Source organism: Microplitis demolitor, chromosome 3 (assembly GCF_026212275.2).
Source record: "Microplitis demolitor isolate Queensland-Clemson2020A chromosome 3, iyMicDemo2.1a, whole genome shotgun sequence".
In the NCBI taxonomy this organism is placed as follows: domain Eukaryota; kingdom Metazoa; phylum Arthropoda; class Insecta; order Hymenoptera; family Braconidae; genus Microplitis; species Microplitis demolitor.
The window spans coordinates 23,922,642-23,943,981 of NC_068547.1; the positions used below are offsets into that span (position 1 = coordinate 23,922,642).

Genomic DNA, 21,340 nt, shown 5'->3' on the forward strand with positions numbered 1-21,340 from the left:
ATATTAATACGAAAATAATGAAAAGCATTGGCATGTGTGTATGTGTGTTGATGTGTATAAATGCCGCGACGATCGTGTTATGTCGTTTGAAACTCCGAGATTATATAGACGCGTGCATGTGTTGGTGAGTTCGAGGCCGGTCGTATCTCTATCTTCGCGTACTTTTAAGTAACACACGTATCCATATATATATATATGTATATATCTTATTGGAATGTCTATATATATTGAATTATGTTGCCGTAAAAGTTTAAAATTAATTCATTGAATTACTCCTCGGCAATCGGTCAAATCTTGAGTACAAGTACACTTAGATACACATACATATCTAATGCACTAATTACTCATTAAATAATAATCGTCGATCGGCTAAATCCTATTCATTTACTCGAGATATTCTGGAGCTATTTTTGTTTTTGTATATACCTGTAAAAAAAAAAAATGTATATATGTATATATATATAAATGTATATGTCTACATATTCAAAAGGCTTTCACTTTCGGTCCGCTTATACGCTTCCGTGCGCGCGCGCGCGCCTGAGAAGGGCACGAGCGATCGACGACTGTTGTTGTTGCGTATTATTTTTATTATTATTTTCACACAAGGTATGGTTCATGGGCCTTTGAAATAAATTATGAAACTCGATTCACCTTTTTTTATTTTCTCGAAAAAATTTTAAAAATTTATTTTTTTGAACGTCCTTGTCTTCTTAAATCAATAAATTATTAGACAAGTTCCTTTATATAATAAATAATAATATTTCATTAATATATTTACTTAATATATATTTTATCACTTATAGTCTAATAATTTCGTTGATGTTAAATGATTATTGTTATTAATTATGTCCACATAATTACTGATATCGTGTATATTAGTGCAATTACTGATTGCAAGTAGTATAAATGAATGCCAAGTCCGGCAATGATTAAATCCGTGAGTCATTGTCTGGAATTTTCCTGTATACTTGAAGTCAAAATTTTTTTTTTTTTTTTCAACACAATTATTATTCTTAATTTTTGTTGTTTCTACTGAAGAATTAAAATATTATTCTCATGTATGGTAATAAATTAAATTACAAGTACAGTAATTATGTACTCAGGGTGCATCACTGAATAAACTGAATGAGAGTTTAGCATACCAGAATTTACTCCACTTAAGCGCTCCGCAATTATCTAAAATTATCGCCGCTGGCCTTGTTATCTTCAAATCGAAAAATGGCATCACAGTTTGTTTGGATAAATTCAAAAAAGTACAATAATTTTTCGTCGATGATACCCGCAAAAAAATTATTTTTTTACTGGGTTGGAAAGTCACTGGTGATGATGATAATGATGATTCCCTCGTTGATGTCTCTGCTACCGGTTGTATGAGCAGCTGTTATATGAGCTACTTTCTGGTGATGATGACAACTCCCTTGGTTCCTTAAATTAATCAAACAATTTCATAAAATCATTTACTTCATTTTAAAAGCTATTTGTTCAATTTTAGATGAAAATTTTGTATTGATTAATTACTAATTACTTAGATTTGATTTATAATAGATAAAAACGGTTAAGTCCATGAGTTTGGAATGCAGAAGCTTGCAATAATGAGCTTATTCACTCCCCCACTTTTATTCAACTCCATATCTGCGCATTAAAATGAAATAAGCGTAAAAATTGATAGTTTATTAATTTTGGTAAAAAAAAAAAACAACTAAAAACAAATAAAACAAATTAAATGTTTACATATTTTTTTTTTTTATACAAGAACCAGTTGTAGATAAAAACTATGTCTCTGGCAAAATACGAAGCACATAGATAATTTATAGAAAATTCTGATGTACACACAGGCAGGCACCTCCACACTCGAGAGGAGAAAAAAAAACGGTATTTTCACTTTACATTGATATATTAAGTACTATATATGGAATGAATAAAAAAGTGTTATACATTTCTTAAGAAAAAAAAAATTTGAATGTTTGACACCTTGCTCGGGTGTTCGGGTGCTCGGCAATTACCGAGATAAATATCGTCTGTATCCTTAATTGTTGTCGAATAATAATTGTAATTTGTTAATATTTTTCAAACAATTTATAAAATATGTTATGTCTTGTTGTCGAGTGGTAAATGTTGTGATTATAATGCAGAAGAACATGCCAGAGGGTTCAAGAACCTTCTCCCTCCCCACGAACCCTCGCGATCGTCTTTTCTCATGTGCACGCAGTGGTGTGTGACTACTGCCGCTGCAAGTTCGTGTCCTTGCAAGGTGGAGAAACGTACGACAGCAACAACGGCGATATGGCGATAGCCGCGCTGTCAGTGACCTGCGCGTGATCGTGTTCTTAGCCCGGGGACACTTAATATCTCGCGTTGACCGACGAAATGTGACTCGTCGGGACCATGCAACATAAATAACCACTCTCTCTGTATATATGGAATGAAAATAATCCTTTGATCTTTCTCTCTCTCTTAATGCTGCATATAAATATATACTAAAATAATACCAACGTTTAAATGTATATGTAAGATCTTTACTCGGCTACTTGAAATTAATATATTGAATTTCTTTTTAACAACTGTACATGTATATTGGCTGAAATAAAAAATATGTATGTTAATAATTAAACTTTCTATGACGCAGTTAATACATCTGTGTATATCATATCAGATGTAGTCGAGACCTACAAATTTGTTATGGCTTATGACTTTTAATACTCTAGAACAAATCATACACACTACAGTCTATAAATTTAAAAATTTGAAAAAAAAATAAATAAATAAATAAATAATCCGAGTAGGAGAATGGTTTATCAAAGTCTGTATCATCGCAGAAATAAAAACGTAAAAAAAAAATCACCAAGGCAACGAAGAACCGGTCCGCAAGGCAAGCTGCGTTCTGATAACCCAGTTTCGCTTATATTAATATCGCTTAAATCTTACCAGAGTTTGTTCGCATATTTTATTATAATTTATCTATATATATATACTTGTACGAATATCTCGGGAACAATTGAATATTTTATCTATCCGCTATATCGATATACATGGAATAAACGGTAACGAGTCTCGTAAAATATATCTATATCTATATATATATACAGAAGTCAAGAACAAAAAGTAAAAAAGTTATTATCTCTTTATTAAATACTTCGAAAAAAAAAAAAAATAAAAAAAAAAAATAAATTAGTGATATTAATATCAATTGAATACACACATTACTCTGTTGATTTGTTGAGAGTCTATTTAATTAATTGTTAATTTTATTTGTGGCTGAAATTACAGTAGATAGATTAATGTACACAGATGTGTTATGTATGTTTGATGTATGTTTAACTACAATTATTAATGTATGATAAATTAGGTCGACGTGCGACACCTTTTCACCTGCGTAGACAGGTAAATTGCAGTCCATCGGCGTTTGCTCCCTTGAGCACTCTGTAGGTAGAGAGTTCAACGAACTCTGTACGACGGAACGACGGTGTGGCGTCCACCTCCACTGGCGCCCTTCCCCTTTCTCTTCTTATTATTTGCGCGACTAAAGTTGCTGTTGCTCCTGCTATTGCTGTTACTGCTCCTGCTACTGCTGTATACACACTCGCTGTTACTTTTCGATTTATATATACATATATATATATATTTTACAGCAAACATTGACAGCACACCGTCTACTCGTTAAAGTCTACTCGATACCAAAGTGTTTAAAAATTTGTTTTTTAATTATTCATTTATTTTAGAATTTTTTTTTTTATTTTTTATTTTGTCTATTTCGCAGACATTTAAAAATAGACATCATTTAAAAGGAGACAGTCATTTATTAGCTGTATTTGAATTTCGTCTGTTTCTACGACCTCTGATATTGAAGGCTACTTTCGAGTCGTCATCATCAGACGTTATATGACTCACTAGGCTGGCTATTACCAATTAATTTAAAAATAAATAAAAATCACTCATGTATTAATAAAACAATAATTAAAAAAAAAAAAAAACATAAATATATTTATATATATACTGATAATGCGGTATTTAAAAAATAATTATGCTTAATGAATTTATCGGTGACAGGAAAGCGGTTATAGAGAAATATATGTACCCAAGAGAGTCATATATGTAGTAGACAGATAGTCGGTTTAATAAAGAGTGTACCACAAATATGATAGGAAGATATAACGTTTATTTAGGCCTACCAGGCATATAAGAAAGTTTATGGTAAATTAACATTTAATATATACATATATACATGTATACAACGAGTGAATTGGTGAAAAGGGAACAGTAGATATATAAATATATATATGTATATTATAGAAAGGATTAAGATGAATGTTATAGCTCTATTGGGTTTGAGTTGAGGACGCGACATGATGCCAGGGGTCAATGTACTCGAAAGTCAGGGCTTTCTCATGTTTGATGTGCTATTGATACCCGCAAAACTTTTAAAAATCTATATGTATACATACATTTGTATTTATAATAATAACACCAGACATACATATTTACAAACTTTCCTGCTTTGTTCTGGAAAAAAAAAAAAATAATAATAATAATAATAGTAATTTTTTGCGCAGAAAATTATTCTGTTTGTTTTAATCGAAATTAAATATATTATAATACATTCACCTCATTGATTTGATTTTATTTGTACAAGTTAAGTAATACTCAATGAATGTTAATAATGAATAAAATTATTACCGCAATTACTTATTATTAAATAATATAATGAGTTTATCTAAATAACTGGGAGATAATGGAGTTTGTGTGTTGATTTAACGAATAAGAATATATACTTGACCGAGCGTATAACCAAACAATTAAGTAATAATAATAATAATTATTATTAAGTTAAGTATGTAAATATCTAAAAAATAATAATAAATGTAGAGTGAATGAACGGATGGATACAGACAGACGTGGCAGCCGGTGGTACCGCAGTGGTACGCACTCAATGCTACATATTAAATATATATATATATATATATGTATACATATATATATTGACAGTTGGCGTGTGAGTATAGGCTTTAGTATGCGGCATATATAGCCAAGAGACACTTTCCCTCTCACTGAATGAACAGTTTGGCATGGCAGGTTTTACCCCACTTCCGTGGCTTGGGATTATCTAAAAAGATCCTCGCTGGTTTTGTTATTTTCAGATCCAAAAATATTATTACAGTTTTTTTATCCATTAAATAAATTGTTATCAATAAATAATCGGTTCAACGATTTATACCCGTTAAAAATATTTTTATTTTTGTTGAGTTGGAAAGTACATATATATCGATGATACTAAAATTGATTAACAGTTCATTAAACAAGCAAGGAAAAAAAATATATTATTAACAAATTAAATAAACACTTTGATTTTATTTATAATTATTAGACAATCGACTTCAATAATATTTTTGTCATGCAGGAGCTTGCAAGAAACACCTTTTTCGTTACACCCTTTTGAGATAAATTATTAATTAAGAGGGGATTAGAGGGTTGCCAGTTTTTTTTTTTTTTTTTTTTGTAAAACAAGTAAAATTGTAAATATATGGGATCGTCGTTTAAAATAATTATTTTGGAGAGCAAATGTTTCCCTCTCACAGGTGCATGACCGCTGGAGCCTCGAGCGTTTTGTACTCGGATACTACTCGTCGTGGTCGTTGTCACGTCGACTCCTATCCGTGCAATTCTTGTCTGGTGTGATGTGTGTATTGGCAAGCCTTGGATCGGCATCCTACCCATGTCTTCTTGCCGTATACTATCATGAGAGACCTTAATGCTGGGCCAAGTCAGCAGCAACCACTCATCGAGGTGTGTGTTCCATAAATAAAAACGTGATCGAGCAAGTCCGCTACAGATAACGGCCCAAGTTGTATATAACCGCGCGCGCACGTTCTCAATTGACTGCGCGCCAACCACCATTAATAAAAAAAAGGGCATGTGTGTAAGTCGCGTGCCCACAATACTAAAATAATAACAATTGTCCTAATCCCTGACATCAGCTCCAATAACAACCACAATCACAATTATATCAAATTTTTTTTTTTTTTTTTTTTTTTTTTATCAATATATAGTTAATTATTATTCCAAATTCATACTATGTTCTTTTTTTTTTTCTTTATTTTTTTACTTTATCAAAACAAACTTTAAATGTTAATTTATGTGTGTACCATGGTTTCAAAATAGTAAATACAAATTGCGGAAACGAATTATAATAATTATTTTTTTTGTAATAATTTAAAGACAATTACGTAAATTTGTCGTAGTTCTGTAAAGAAAGATGTAATACCAGATGAACTAATACATACTTTAGTATCAAACCGCGTATAATGATGTTGAATATGCTAAACTGTGTAAATATATATTACATTATTATATGTCTTATACAAAATATATATATACATATACATATGTGCCAAGAGAATGGTCAGGCGAGCGAGTCATTGTCCTTTATCTCAGGTCGATTTGCGCACAGATACATTCATACACCAGACTCTGTTGGAACACATAAAAGCCCGCGGTTAGAATTTAGGCTACCGCGGAGGTTCCACACACGGAATCTGGAACGTTACAGGTCATTGCCCTCAGTCACTCGCGCGCCCATACATAACACACATATGTATACACATATGTATTTATAATGTATAATTTTATTTTTACATATATATATATATATTTACGCAACTAATTATTTTTTACCCATCTCAAAACTTTCGGCTGCATTCAATAAATTACGCATCCTTACAATCAATTCTATAATTATCCTCCTCCTTCTCAATTAGTTGCACGTCCTTTGCCATAATTTAATTATTCATTTTTTTAATATCTCCGTATATTTATAATTAATATAATTACGATTACGATAAATAATAAATCTGTTTTTTTTTTTTTTTTTTATATATATGTAACGATAACAATATAAAATTGCTTATTCATTGCGATATATTTCTGCGATAATTAAATGCATTTTTCAATCTCATTTTATTGTCACCTTTATTTTATTTGCTCTTATCTACATTAGATGAGATTTATTTTTATTAAAATTTCAAATTTCCTGAAATTAAAAAAGTTGCGGTTTTCTTCAAGAGTTTCTTGAAGACTAGTTAGTTTTCGAATAATATACAACAACCATTCGTATTTTTTATTAAAATTTCATAGATATTTTGATTTCGAGCTCTATTACGTCAAGTCGTTCTTTGACACCCAAGTACTTAAGGTCATGCAAATCCAATTCATGCTGGTTTACTTCTCCTCTAGGATGCGACTACCTAGAACTAATATCCAAGATATAGTGTTCCAGCATGAAAAAATAAATATTTCAATAGACAATAAGGTGTATAGTGAAAATAAAAGTTTAAAATTATAAGAATAAGTTAAGATTAATTTTAGTATATACTTTCACAGGGAAATTAAAAATCCTCGTCACAATGTTTTTGTACACAACGACAACGGGTGTGACTATCGCAACTACATATACATCATGTACTATTCTTGACCTAATTACATAAATAAAATATTCCAAGTGTATATATACTTGAAACTGAAGGTAAATAAAATATTAACAATCACAATTACATTCTCAAGGCAAATTTTAAACAATTAAATTAAATATATCTGTAGTTATTTATGTATTTAATCAAGCAAATAAAAGTAATTCATTAGTTTACTCAACTATTGCTACTAGTTAATATAAATTGTATATAAAAATTAGATCAAAGATTATATGTGACAGCGCATACGGATTATCACTCGTTATCTATTTGTGTAGATTCCTGCTGTTCTCTATCACCCATGATATCATATACATATATATAAATTAATCCTTCGTACAACAATTGGGAGCATTTCTAGTCCACTTGTCGAACAAACAAGACATTGAGTGAAATATATAACTCTACAATGACATCAATTAACATTTTAAAAAGTTTTATTACATCTATTATTATTTTATTTTTAAATTCGTCAAACCATAATTACGGAGCAACTGCATTCAATAGTTATCGTAGTAAATTACAAGCCGATGAACAAATCAGTAAATCAGTACCTCCGAAAGTCCACCATACTGCTAAAAATTACGATTCGAGTTATAATCGCGAGGAAATATGTAAATTAATATAACAATTATTATTATTTTCTTACTCTATTATTTATAAAAACTTTAATTATTTTTCATTAGCATCTAAAATATACACCGCCATAATAAACATCTTTAAATAATAATGAGTTTCAAAATCTAAACGGCCTTAAAACAAACACAACATCGTAAAAACAGATTATAGTTACAATGACCTCAGCGTTAGAAGAGGTTTTAATTTAAAAAATAAAAAAAAAAGGCTGTTGAGATGTTTTTGTTATTGTGGTGTATATTTAAAACAATAAATTTATAAATTAATATAATATATAGTTAAATTGATAGTTAAAAGGGTCAATCAGTGGAGTGCAAATGACAAAGAAAATGTATGGGAATTAAGTGGCTTATTTGAAGGTGATATAATGCCTAATAGTGATTCGAAAATAAGAAACGGCCTTGTGGATGAAACTATGCGATGGCCTAACGGTAGCATTCCTATTTATATTAAAAGAGACGATTTTGGTAAGTTTTTCAGATTTAAATATTCACATGGAGATTTTTTTTTTTTACTTAAACTTATTTACTCTTTTAAAGTGATCCTGGTACTCAAATATTACCCGCTAGGGTAAAATGATTCAGGATTAATTTAAAAATGTTAAGTAATTTTTAGCAAAAAAATAATCTCTGACACATAGTAAATATTTTCTTAATTAATTCACTGGATGTCTACGTCCATGTATTAAATTCTTGAGTAAATATTTATAATTTTTAAAGATGAAGAGGACATTGACCAAATAGTAGACGCGATAGATGAATTTCACGAAAAAACATGTCTTGTTTTTCGTCCGTATGATAATAAAACAGACAAGAATTATGTAACCTTCCAAGGAAATGAACCCGGTTGCTGGTCTTCGGTAGGCAAACAAAACAAAGGCCAAGTTATAAATCTACAAAATCCCGGTTGCCTGAAACACGGAACTATTGTCCATGAAATATTACACGCAGTGGGTTTTTACCATCAGCAAAGTACTTACAATCGCGACGAGTATATTCAAGTGAAATGGGAAAATATTCAGCCTGGCAAGGAACACAACTTCAATAAATATGACAACAATACGGTAACTGATTTCAATACCGAGTACGATTACAACAGCGTAATGCACTACAGTAGCAAGGCCTTCTCGCGAAATGGCAATGAAACAATTATACCGCTGAAACCGGGAATTGAAATTGGACAGCGCAAAGGCATGAGCAAAAAAGACCTTTTCAAAGTTCGCAAGATGTACAATGACGAATGCAAAGGACGAAAACCCGCAGGAGTAATTGCTACCGTACCGCTGCGGATTAATAATTTATTATTTTAATTAAATATAACATTCATTAATTGTATATATATATATATATATATATTATCATTTATTTAAAATGTAATTTTAATGTTGAAAAAAAAAATACGCGCGTGTACTCGAGATATTGTGTTATTATTCAATAACATATTTGTCTCAGGTTATCACTTTTGTGTTGACTCACATGTTTATACGTTATCCACATTTTACATTATTATTAATTACAATATACACAATTATCGTGGCGTCACATTTTCTATAGATATATGCTATCTAAAAATTGTTTAAGCGTTAAAAAAAATTATATTTGTCGTTAATAAAAAATCATTTTTATAATTATAAATTTTTTGAGCCTTCATTTTTTTCTCTCAACACATTCCGTTGGATAAAATATTTATTTTATTAACAACTGTTAAGTATAGACTATATACATTATCAATACAGTTAGAGTAATTATAATTTATCATTATTATTTTATAACTATAATCAGATAATCACAATCAGACAGACCAGTGTTGGCATCTGTATGATAATTATAGTAGATGTCACATAATTTCATTCACGTATATACTACATGACACACAATTTATTCACTGTAATAGATAAATCTACTATAATTTTTAAATTATAGTAAATTTATATGCTCAACGAATTCGAAAAATTTATAATTCCGCTGCCTTCATCACCTCTTCTGTCAACTTATACCATTTATAATAATAAATAAAGTAATTTCATTCTTATCAAATGTTTTTATTTTTAAATTTATAATTTATGTACTAAATTTTTTTCCAAGATAATTTACATACTCTCAGCATATAATTTCATATCTTCAAGATTTAAATAATGTAACCACAGTGGAATAAGTTGATTTTTTTTATTTTTTTATCAGCAAACTCAATATTGATTAAAGTAAATTTTAAAAAATGATATGCAATTTCTTCTTGATAAAAATCTTAAAATTGTCAGATGTCTGGTATCTTTAGTATCAATATGCAACCAGATAGACTGACAGACATCAACGCTGCAATCATTGAATGACACTTAAGACAACTTTTTAAACACTTTAAGGTGTGTTAATTTTTATATCGACTTAAGCAAAAATTAACACACCTTAAAGCATATAAAAAAAATTAATATCATAAAACGAAACTAAATATTATGATAATTATAAAAATAAATAAATTTATCTGGATCCTAATCAGCATGATAATAATAAGAGTAAAAATCTACGAGAGTTAATATCATCTTCATCATCACCATCATCATCATCATCATTATCACATTACATTCACTCGTTAAGTCTTTTAAAAGTAACACATGTGATATGTGATGTACACACATATGAGTACGTCAAACACGTCAACGATCAACGATTGTAGTAGAGAACGTGGTAACACATGTAGACAGACCTGAAGAAAGTAGAAAAAAGTGAATTTTCCAGAGCTCCTGCTCTCTGTTGCTGCTACTGTTGTTGTTGTTGTTGTCGTTGTTGTTGTTGTTGTTGTTACTGTTGTTGGTTTTTTTTCTTACCCGAGGTAATTAGCTCATGTTGTTATAATTACGTAAGAAATGAAAAGTGTACAATTAAAAAGTATTATCAGTAAGTTTAATTATTTTTAAAAATTGTTGCTTATGGTAGGATGACATGGCAATTTTATTATGATTGTCATTTAAAATCTCACGGTTCTAACCTTAAAAGTATTACACAGGGCGATATTTATATTAATGTATTGTTGATTTAGCTGTTTGTTGTGCTGTTAATTATTAATTTAACTACATAATTAAATTAAAATATACCTGATAAAATTATGTAACATAATTACAATCATATTAAATGCTTTAGGCTGCAGGCTGCAGGTGAATAACTCAAGTGTCTCCATACCAGAGTTTTTTTAAAATAATTATCTTGTAATTAAAAAGTAAAATGTCATCCGCTCAAGTAAGTATTTTTAACTTTTTTTTATTTACTATTACTCTTTATAGACAAGTAGTTTTATAATTAAATGTTATTGTTTTAAATAATCAATCAGGTGGATAAAATATTGAAAGTCTATCGGTCATTGGCCCAGTATCCATCAATAACTTCAGCGAAATTAACTTGGCTCGGCGATAACCAGCTGATTGCCCATAGCAGTTGGTCTGAGCGAAATTTGGAAAGGTCCTCTAATCAAAAATATTCTGTTGATTATGTCCTATCAGCAGATACATTTAAAGTTGTAACATCGTCTTTCCCCATTGACACTACATCCGAGTACGTGTCATTAACTTTTTTTTAAAATTATAAACTGTTGTTCTTGTTTATCAAATTAAATTAAATTAAATTATGTTTATTTAAAATATATATATATTTTTAGACTTTTATCCAAGACAAGTTTTAACGGTCATTACAAAGCTGTGCTGAGATCTGTCCCCGGGAAAGATAAAGACCCAACAAGCAAACAATTCATTGAAGTTTGGAATAAACAGTGTTTACTTAAAAATTACGACTTATCAGCAATTGACGTTCATGGTGATGTTTATTGCGATGGTAAATTAAAAATATATATTAATAAATAAGTAATGCGTGTCTGTGATAATATGTATATAATTAGCATGATAAATAAATATAATATAATATAAATGTCACGTAGGTGAATTTGGGTCATTCGAGTGGTCCTCGGAGGCAGACAAATTAATATACATCGCTGAAAAGAAGCTTAAAAAATCTGAACCTTTTTATAAACAAAAATCCTTGGATAGCAAAAAAAATGATGATAAATCTGACAATGATGAAACAACAAAAGGAAACGAATATATTTATAAAGGTGACTGGGGTGAGCAATTGGTTGGGAAACATATTCCAGCTATTTGTATGCTGGACACTAATTTAAATACAATCGTTAATCTACCTGGAATACCCGATGATTTATCTCCTGGTCAAATTATCTGGACCCCTGCTAACGACGCTATTGTAGGAGTTGCATTAAAACATGAGCCTAGAAGACTGGGTCTGGTTTTTTGTACCAACCGCGAGTCCTGGATATTTTTACTCAAGGATGGGAAAATGGGTAAATTTATATTTATTTGTTGATTATATTGTATCCATTATTACTTATTTATTGTTTTTAAATGCTTAAGAAAAACTTTCGAGTGATAATTGTTCCGTCCGATCACCCCGATTCAGTCCAGACGGTAAACACTTGGTCTGGATAGAACGAGATCTCAGTGGCCCTCACCACAATGCCCAGCGGATTATGCATATCAATTGGGATGATTCAGTCAAAAAGGTATATTTATTTTTTAATAAAATTTATCATAAATTACTATCATTTTTTTTTACAGCCAAATATCCTTGTTGACGTAGTTACTAAAAGCATTACCATAGAAAACAATAAACCCTTTTATGGAGTATATAATCGTACTTTTCCACGACGATGCTGGAGCTCTGATTCGCGTTACTTATTTTTCAGTAACCCGCAGCGGTCAAATGTACGATCCTACGTTCTTGAAATCGGTATATTATTATTATTTATATTTATGAGATTATTTTATTGGTAATTAATTATTAAAATAATAAAATTAATCTTAGAAACAAAGAAACTGACGGAAATCGAAAACGATACAAGCAGCCTCAGCATATTAGATGTTAAAAATAATATACTTTTATTTTCTCGAACGTCATTGGTTGATTATCCGAGATTATTTATTGGACGGTTTGATAATAAAAATCTCAACCGGATATCACTAGGTGAAATTTCCTCAGAGATAAAAGCCGTTGACTTGGATAATATTACATATGAATTCAATGAATACCAGTACAATAATGATGAGCCAGTCCGTGAGTATATCATAAATAAAATTAAAACTTAATTAATATAATAATGAATTAAATAATAATTCAGGTGATTTCAATTACATTTACTTTGGACCGAAAATGGGGGCCGATAAATCCTATCCATTGATTGTTGTCCCACACGGAGGACCTCATTCAGCATTTGCAAATATGTTTTCACTTGAAGCATCTCTTCTTACTTTACTCGGTTAATTATAAATTAAAATTTATCTACTGGGATTTAATTAATTTGCTGACGTCTTTATCAATTTTATGTTTACTTTTTTATTGTAGGGTTCGGAATTTTACAAGTTAATTATAGAGGATCAACTGGCATGGGAAGTGATAATGTCGAGTATCTCCAGGGCAGAGTTGGAACAACTGACGTAATTGATTGCGTAACAGCTACAAAACAAGCACTTAATAAATATCCATGGCTAGATCCCCAAAGAGTTGGTCTCAGCGGTGGATCTCATGGTGGATTTTTAGTCGCTCATTTAAGCGGACAGTACAATGTATTCATTTTATAAATCTTCACCAATTAATCACAATTTACTGCCAGACAAAATTAAAATAAAATATCTAACTGATTAAATATTTCAGGATATGTACAAAGCAGTGGTAGCTAGAAATCCGGTAATTGATATCGCTGCAATGTTTACCATCTCCGATATCCCTGACTGGTAATTATTATTTTTTCATTCCATCTACTCTTTTTTTAAAAATTTATTATATTAGTGCACGCGTTTTTTTCAGTCGCAATGCACTTTTTAAAGATGAAAGAATGGCGCTTGGCCATGACGTGTAAGATTATTGCTAATAATTACTTAATTAATTGTTATACTAATAAATTTCTGTTCATTACTCATCAAATTATTTAACATAAAATTCATTACTCTAAATATTTTATTAAGCGACAATAAAATTGTTTAAATTTTAGGTGTGCAGCTGCAGTAAACCAGCAGTACCGCCAGACATTCACCGGTGAACCAAAATGTTACGCCGAAGAATTAACCATGAAAATGTTTAAATGCTCGCCAATTGTTCATGCTGACAATGTCAAGGCACCCACGTTAGTTTGTATTGGGAAAAATGATTTAAGAGTACCACCATCTCAGGGCAAGCACTGGTACCATCGTCTCAAGGCAAATGGAGTAAAAACCAAGTACGCATTCATATATTACCAGTATACATATATATATATATATAGAGTTAAAACGAGATCTTAATATCTAATTTATTTTAATTTAGGATGCTTGTTTATGATGATAATCATCCATTAAGTTCAGGTCCCGTTGAAATTGATGAAATAATAAATGCTGCACTTTGGCTTCTAGATCATCTTGATGCCAGCAATTAATCGTATTAAATACAATTTGTTTTATACACCGAGTATTTTTTACTTATCAAATAAATGAATATGAATACTCAATTTATGTTGTAGCTTTTATTTTTTTTTGTTTTTACATCTACGTACAAGTTTACAAAGGTATTAAAAATTATAAATATTATTAAAAATGTCAGTTTACAAGCGGCAGAGTGTACCGTATTGGAATTAAAATAAAGAAAAAAACTTTAAGTACACTTTGATCGTTGAGATTACTAATAAAACAACAAAGACGCACGTGTCTAATTATACATCACTGTAATTAACGTATAATTAAGATGTTCCAATCAGATTACACTTTACGGATAATCCGTATTGAACGTACTTAGCTGCAGATAATTCCAATTATTTATAAAAAAAAAAAATATTTTTTAATTCTTATAAGTATTTAATTGCATGAGTTAATTATAAATTCAATTTGGCATGTTCGCTTTGAGAAAATATAATAAAAACTTATTATCAATAAAACTTAGAAATATTATTAATATATATACGATACGTATATTATATATACAATTTAGTAAATATAAAATACTGTCGTATAATAACAAAACAGTGTTTGATATTTATCAATAATTTAATATACAATTTGTTCGAATAATTGAGCGTTCAAAAATTATAATTTAAAACGCACAACAAAGGTAACATGTGACCTTAATTGATACTAATTATTACGTATTACGCATTATTACTTATTACGTATATTATAATATAGTCAATTTATTTATATATGATTAAAAAAAAGAAAAAAAAATTACGTTATATATTACTGTGAACAGGCGGCGTGTCAACGTCCTCTGCAGGAAACAGAGAGTCGTAACTAGGCGGCAAATCTTTGTCAGCGGGTGACGAAAGAACGGCGACTTGTAGCATCGGTGCCGAGGGTACTGAAGGCGATTGCTGGTCAGTAAAATTATTTGACCCCCGATTATTTGCATTCGTAAATCTCTGATCGTCTGGATTCGGCGGACCGGCGCAGTCTGGAGACCAGCAGAGTTTGTGATTTCGTCGGCATATCCACAGACCCATCAAAAATATAACAAAGCAAAGCACTATTGTTGACACGGCAGTGATTGTTACTTTTGTTCCAATTCCATTGCTTATTATTATCTCAGGACAATTAGCTTCGTCTTGACAAATACCAGGAAGACAGTTTCCAATTCCGTCACAAATATATTCCTCCGGTAAACAGTAATCGGATGTTTCCGTAGGTCGTTTATAAATCTGACCATAATTGTTTAAACCTTCACTACGGAAGCACTCTAGTGTTCAAAGCGCAAGAAAAAAAAAAATAAGTTAATTACATTTGAATAGCGTACAATATTTGAATCTTAATTAATATACCTTTGAATGGAGTATATACAAGTGTTATATTTAAAGGAGGATCGTCTGAACGCAAAGGTTGTTTTGATACAAATATCGTTGTCTCTACTTCTCCATCAAAGCTAAAGTTTCCATACCCATTGTTGATATTGTATTCAATAAACTCATCGCGTATTTTGTCGTAATTAAATTCCCCGCAGTATTTTTTACCCTCACTATGATTTTTTCGTTTAAACTAAAAAATATAATTAAATTATTATTTATAAAATAAAACAAATGATAAATAAATAAATAAACAGGAAGCACTTACTCTAACGTAGTCAAGACATTCACTACCATTGCGACGAAATGACAAATTCTGTATGACAACCATCAAATTTTCATGATGAGATGTTTTTATGATATATTTACATTTCAAACCACTGCTACGATCTACCTTAAATATATAACTGGGCTCGACAATTAACGCACGAGTTATCTTTATTGTTTTCTCGTTACCCAGAGGATGGCAAATTTGTTCTTGCGTCAAATTATCTAAAATAAATAATAATAGCATTAGGACATATTTTGAATTGTAGTTTTAAAATTTAAAAAAAAGATTTACTTACATATATAATAAGACTCATGTTTTGCCAATGAGTGTTTTAACTTCGCGTGACACAAGTCAGTGGTTATATTTATTACCAGTACAATAAATAAATAAAAACATTTAAAGATGCACAATTTAGCCATTTTTTTTTTTTTATATATAGACACAAAACGTCAACACGACATTTTATCCGTCAGCTGTAAAATTTACTGTGTTCAAGCTGATTGGTCTCTTACGATGAATTCACTGTTTTATCTAGACGACAGACGACTAGTCCAGTTTGTAATTAAATATTAAAATTATCTGCAAGGATTAATCATCAATGTATGATTCAGTCCATGTCCATGTCCATAGTCATAAAAAAATTTAATTCTCAGAAAACAATCCACTGGTGACAATAAATTCTTGCATTCAAAATTATTTTTGTAGATTTGATAAGATAATATGATTTATATAAATTTATTAATTTGATACTTAATTTAAATAGTCTTAAAAAAACAATTAATTTTTTTAACTACTTATCTTTTATTTTATTTGTACAGGACTTAAAAGTTAAGAGACTGGATCTTAAAGACGCAGGTGGTTGTCCAGATAATTTTTTTCCAGAGCGACCTCTGGTATTTTTTATTTCACTCAGGACATGTAGAAGTTCCTGGTAGCGCACTTTCCCAACAATATTTCAATTCACTGCCATCTGTGCGAGATCTGAGTACTCCTGGGGACCAATGTCGTGTCAGTCGTCAACTGTCTGCGAGCGAGAGAACAACTTTAACCTATTCCAAGTCACAATTTGTTGTATTTATGTTTAAATAAAAATATAATTAATTAATTAATTATAAAACTTAATAATTAATTTATTATAATTATCTCTGGTAATTAATTTACAAGCGATGATGGATGTCGATCTATTGAGACCGGGAACAGTACCAATTTCACCGGATACTGTTCTCTGGTTTGAATTTCTGTTAAATCCGTCTCTGTTAAAAAAACATATTTCGAAAAATTTACCAGGTAAAGTGAAAAATTAATAATTATGTCGATAAAAAATAAATAAAAAAATATTTTTCGTATTTTTAGATCCATCTCCAACAGACCTGATGATTAAATTCATGTCAATAAATGCTGATTCCCGGGAAACGGAAGTTAAAATGATTGATTTTGAATCAAGCGAATCAAAAATAAGTAACAATAAAAAATATTCACATAAGAGTGTGGCTTTGAAAATTTTGTCTTTAAAAATAGGAGCGTATTTTAAATGGGACTTAGATATTTTAGAAATAAAGTTACCGCTTCCAATGCAACTGACGTTTCTGCAAGATCTTTTTTACGTTACAGGAGATTTTAATATTGAATTACCAGGTCGACCTGAGTTTGATCTCGCTACTGTCAGCGATCAATTTTTATTTACACTCGTTTTGTATCATCGATGGCACATCAGAGCCATTGTCAACAAAGCTTTGAACAACAAGCAGTCAAAACCACAATTTATCCACATGTAATATACATTTTTTCTATTTATAATTATAATCATTAATGAAACTAAATATTGTCGTTATTTTTAGACCCGGTATCCAAGAACCGACGTACGTAGCACCGGCTCTGGTTGATGACATCATGAGGAAAATAGAAGCAAACGTACAACACAGTGTACAAGTATTGAATCAAGTTATTCAGCTGACAGAGATAAAACCAAAATTGTTGACATTTGACACATTTCAAATTTTAACTGAAGACAGTTCGGAGATAAAACAAAACTGGGAAAATATGCAGGAAATAACTGTCGAAGAATTCAAGTGCCAAATTCACTATGACTTGGCAACTATTTATTTACTAAGAGAAGAATATGATATTGCCAAGTATCATATCACTCAAGCAAGAGATTTATTTACTACATTAGCTCAATTAAACACTGAAATGTCTTACTGCCGAGTGCAGAAAGACGGCTTGGATGGATACTGTCTTGCGACAAACGTTGCTGTTGTTGGTATAGGACTTTCTTTGACTCAACAGCTACACAATTCTATTAAAAATAACTATATTGTACGTATTCATTATCACAACTTTTAAATAATTTATTGACATCAATACATTTTAATTTCAGGGTATACTTGACATACTGAAAGCTGATAATATAGCGCGGGAAATACCGATGATCTACAGAGACAATTTAGAACTAGATATAGAAGCAGGTGTAGCGAATAATAAAATTGACGTTCCCAGAGATTTGCTGCTAAATATTCAATGTTTAAATTTAGTGAGAAAAATTTTAGACAATAATGTAGTGCAAGGCAACTACGTCACTGAAATAAAACGCTATAAATCTGTCAGTTTGGACATACTCTTTCCGGTGAGATTTACAATAATAATAATTATTATTTGAAATTGGTTTGATTAAATATATATTTATATTTTTCAGGCCATCGACAGCGTTCTGGAAAGTGCATCAGCTACTGACAAACAACGGATAGCTCGTTATTTTTTATATTTAATAACAATGACGGATAGTATTGAATTATCACAGCGTATTTTAACTAATGATTCATACAAGTCATTATTTGACGACGAACAACTTGAAGAAATAAAAACCCAGGCGACACCTGAGGTTACTGAGTTACCGCCATTGTTGTTAAACAACGACTGGGGGGTTTCTCTTACAACTTACAATCGTATGTACTATTGTACTACTTTTATTTATTTATTTATTTATATATTTTAAATCAGTAACTATAAATAATTTATATTTTAGAAAGTAAAAAGTTTCATATATTTGAATTGGAGAGACGGCTGATTCACTCGTATGACCCAGTTGAAATACGAGAATTGTTGATAATGTTGGACAGACAGAATCCGATGAATCCACCGAGCCGAGCTAAAAGTCGATGGGAAATACCAATTCCATTGCAAAGTGTTGTCAGCGCTCTTCCACGTGGTTTGTATCAGGACTATGCATTTATATTGCTTGCCAAGAGCCGTGAACTGACGAGCGGTAAAAATTTAAAAGACGCAAAAGCTCTATTGAATGCCATTGAGGAAGAGATTCAAGTACACGTTGCCACGCAAAACCCAAGTCTGATAAATACTTCATACAAATTGTCTAAAATGATTAGCTGGGAGTTGATTTTAGTTGAAATATTGCAGTATTACAATTTATGGAATGCTAATTTGACAATAAACTCGACCGTGGATGACTGCAAACTTTCAGAATTAGTTGATAAATGTAAACAGTGTTTAGCAAATTTACATGCAACAGATCAAGCCATTCCGCGACAAGAAATAATTGAGTACTGTGTAGTATTTTTATTAAATATGGCGGAATGGGATTACTTGTGCGGATTGGAAAAACGTTGGAGTCATTGTGAATTTGCAGCGGCAATAAGTAGCGTTTGTCAGGAAGTTGTTAAATTAAAAGGAACACGAAAGTTTCCCAGAGAAGCCTGGGATATGCTGCTCGTTACCTTCGGACCAACCAGAGATCTTCCTCAAAAAAGAAGTAGTAACAGCGGAAATATCACTGGGTCATCCACTACGACGACAATCTCTGGCAGTAGCAGTGGAGGTACCAAAGATGTCATGAGTAATATTATAACTGGAACTCTTCTTAGACTTCGAGAGCCTACAGCACTTGCGGTTGCCATTTCATTGCTAGCAAGAATACACAATGTTTTACGGGATGAATCTAGTCTTGAGTTGTACACTCAGTATCTCACCCTTTGGCCAGCCAGCATATCAAAGTAATTTCTTTATTAAATTTATTTATTGTTAATTAAATATTAAAATTATTTATTTACATTACAGCGCTAATTCTTACAACATAAGAACAATCAGCGAATTCCTCCTCCATTTACTGACTCAGGCATTGAAATGTTATCCAACAAATGTCCACTTTTTGCGAGTTATGGGAGATCTTAATTTCAGTAAGTAATTATAAATATTATTTTAATTTTAAATAAAAAAATTAATTTATCATTTTATTATTCCAGTATTGGGATACCATGAGAGTGCAATGAAGTACTATCTTGAAGCAATAATGGTAGAAAGTAGTTTATTCAGCCAGCGAGTTCCAGGACACCTCCAGCCAATCTACCGAATGATTAAATGCTGCGCTCACCTTCAGTGCTACACCCAAGCGACAGTATTGTGTCAATTTTTAGAAGAAATAAATTATACTCTAGCATTTAAAATGGCATCTAGCGATCCAAAGACTTGCGCCTCCACGGATGCAATGGACGCTTACTACCATTGCATTTGGGACACGACTATTTTGGAATTTCTGATTCACCTGCACTCAAAACGTGGTGAACACCACAGAAAACAATTAGCCATCAAAGTTATTGGCCTGTTGGAATTAAATTCAAACAATAATGACGAGATTCAGAGAGAAGCGGCGAATATCCGCAAAGCAAGATTTTTCCGAGCGCTGGCTAAACAATATGTCTACTGAAATTATTCATATATTTTATATCCATTGATTTACTATTATTTTATTGTATAATATAACTTAATTGTTTATAAATATTTTACAATCTTTTTAAATTTTTTTCTAAAAATTATTTTAAATAATTTAATAATCCATAAAATCAATTGGACTTATAGAGTATAAAGGGCTTAATTAATTTAGTGACAAGTAACCAGTATGATGTATTGTGCATACATATATAGATATCGTATTCCCTGAGTCCCTCTTTAGTGTCACCCTTTATCCGAGCACTCACCTCAACTCAAGTCAACTCACCTCCTCCTCTTTACTAGCCGCGGCAAGTAATTTTACCTTTGCTTTCTCTTGTTATTTATTTTTTACCTACTCCGGTCTTTACCTTTATTTATTTTTCTCTCTTGCTCTCAC

The 21,340-nt window shown here is 30.8% G+C and overlaps 4 protein-coding genes across 6 annotated transcripts; 3 read left to right on the forward strand and 1 right to left on the reverse strand.

Annotated features, from left to right (window-relative positions):
• Positions 1-7,832: 7,832 nt before the first annotated feature.
• LOC103578967 (seminal metalloprotease 1) lies at positions 7,833-9,589 on the forward strand. Its single transcript, XM_008560233.2, has 3 exons — positions 7,833-8,074; positions 8,387-8,563; positions 8,816-9,589. Exons 1-3 carry the CDS (start codon positions 7,870-7,872, stop codon positions 9,403-9,405), a joined length of 972 nt encoding a protein of 323 aa, XP_008558455.1. The 5' UTR covers positions 7,833-7,869; the 3' UTR covers positions 9,406-9,589.
• A 1,043-nt stretch (positions 9,590-10,632) lies between these two features.
• Positions 10,633-14,630, forward strand: LOC103578939 (acylamino-acid-releasing enzyme). 3 transcript variants are annotated; one of them, XM_008560202.3, is made up of 14 exons: positions 10,633-10,987; positions 11,231-11,326; positions 11,418-11,638; positions 11,742-11,914; positions 12,018-12,434; positions 12,505-12,653; positions 12,709-12,880; positions 12,956-13,204; positions 13,269-13,406; positions 13,493-13,713; positions 13,802-13,881; positions 13,955-14,002; positions 14,139-14,363; positions 14,450-14,630. In XM_008560202.3, the coding sequence occupies exons 2-14, from the start codon at positions 11,312-11,314 to the stop codon at positions 14,556-14,558; spliced, it is 2,217 nt and encodes a 738-aa protein (XP_008558424.1). In that variant the 5' UTR covers positions 10,633-10,987; positions 11,231-11,311; the 3' UTR covers positions 14,559-14,630. The 3 variants fall into 3 exon arrangements, with proteins under 3 accessions (XP_008558424.1, XP_008558423.1, XP_008558425.1); XM_008560201.3 differs by having other exon boundaries at positions 10,633-10,922; XM_008560203.3 differs by lacking the exon at positions 13,955-14,002 and having other exon boundaries at positions 10,635-10,922.
• LOC103578940 (uncharacterized) lies at positions 14,631-17,070 on the reverse strand. The gene is made up of 4 exons (XM_008560204.3): positions 16,517-17,070; positions 16,219-16,442; positions 15,930-16,143; positions 14,631-15,847 (listed from the first exon to the last, which is right to left on the reverse strand). Exons 1-4 carry the CDS (start codon positions 16,638-16,640, stop codon positions 15,345-15,347), a joined length of 1,065 nt encoding a protein of 354 aa, XP_008558426.1. The 5' UTR covers positions 16,641-17,070; the 3' UTR covers positions 14,631-15,344.
• A 165-nt stretch (positions 17,071-17,235) lies between these two features.
• Positions 17,236-21,020, forward strand: LOC103578942 (integrator complex subunit 8). The gene is made up of 8 exons (XM_008560205.3): positions 17,236-17,508; positions 17,575-17,992; positions 18,060-18,537; positions 18,599-18,844; positions 18,914-19,163; positions 19,244-20,228; positions 20,293-20,411; positions 20,478-21,020. The coding sequence occupies exons 1-8, from the start codon at positions 17,388-17,390 to the stop codon at positions 20,936-20,938; spliced, it is 3,078 nt and encodes a 1,025-aa protein (XP_008558427.1). The 5' UTR covers positions 17,236-17,387; the 3' UTR covers positions 20,939-21,020.
• Positions 21,021-21,340: the final 320 nt, after the last annotated feature.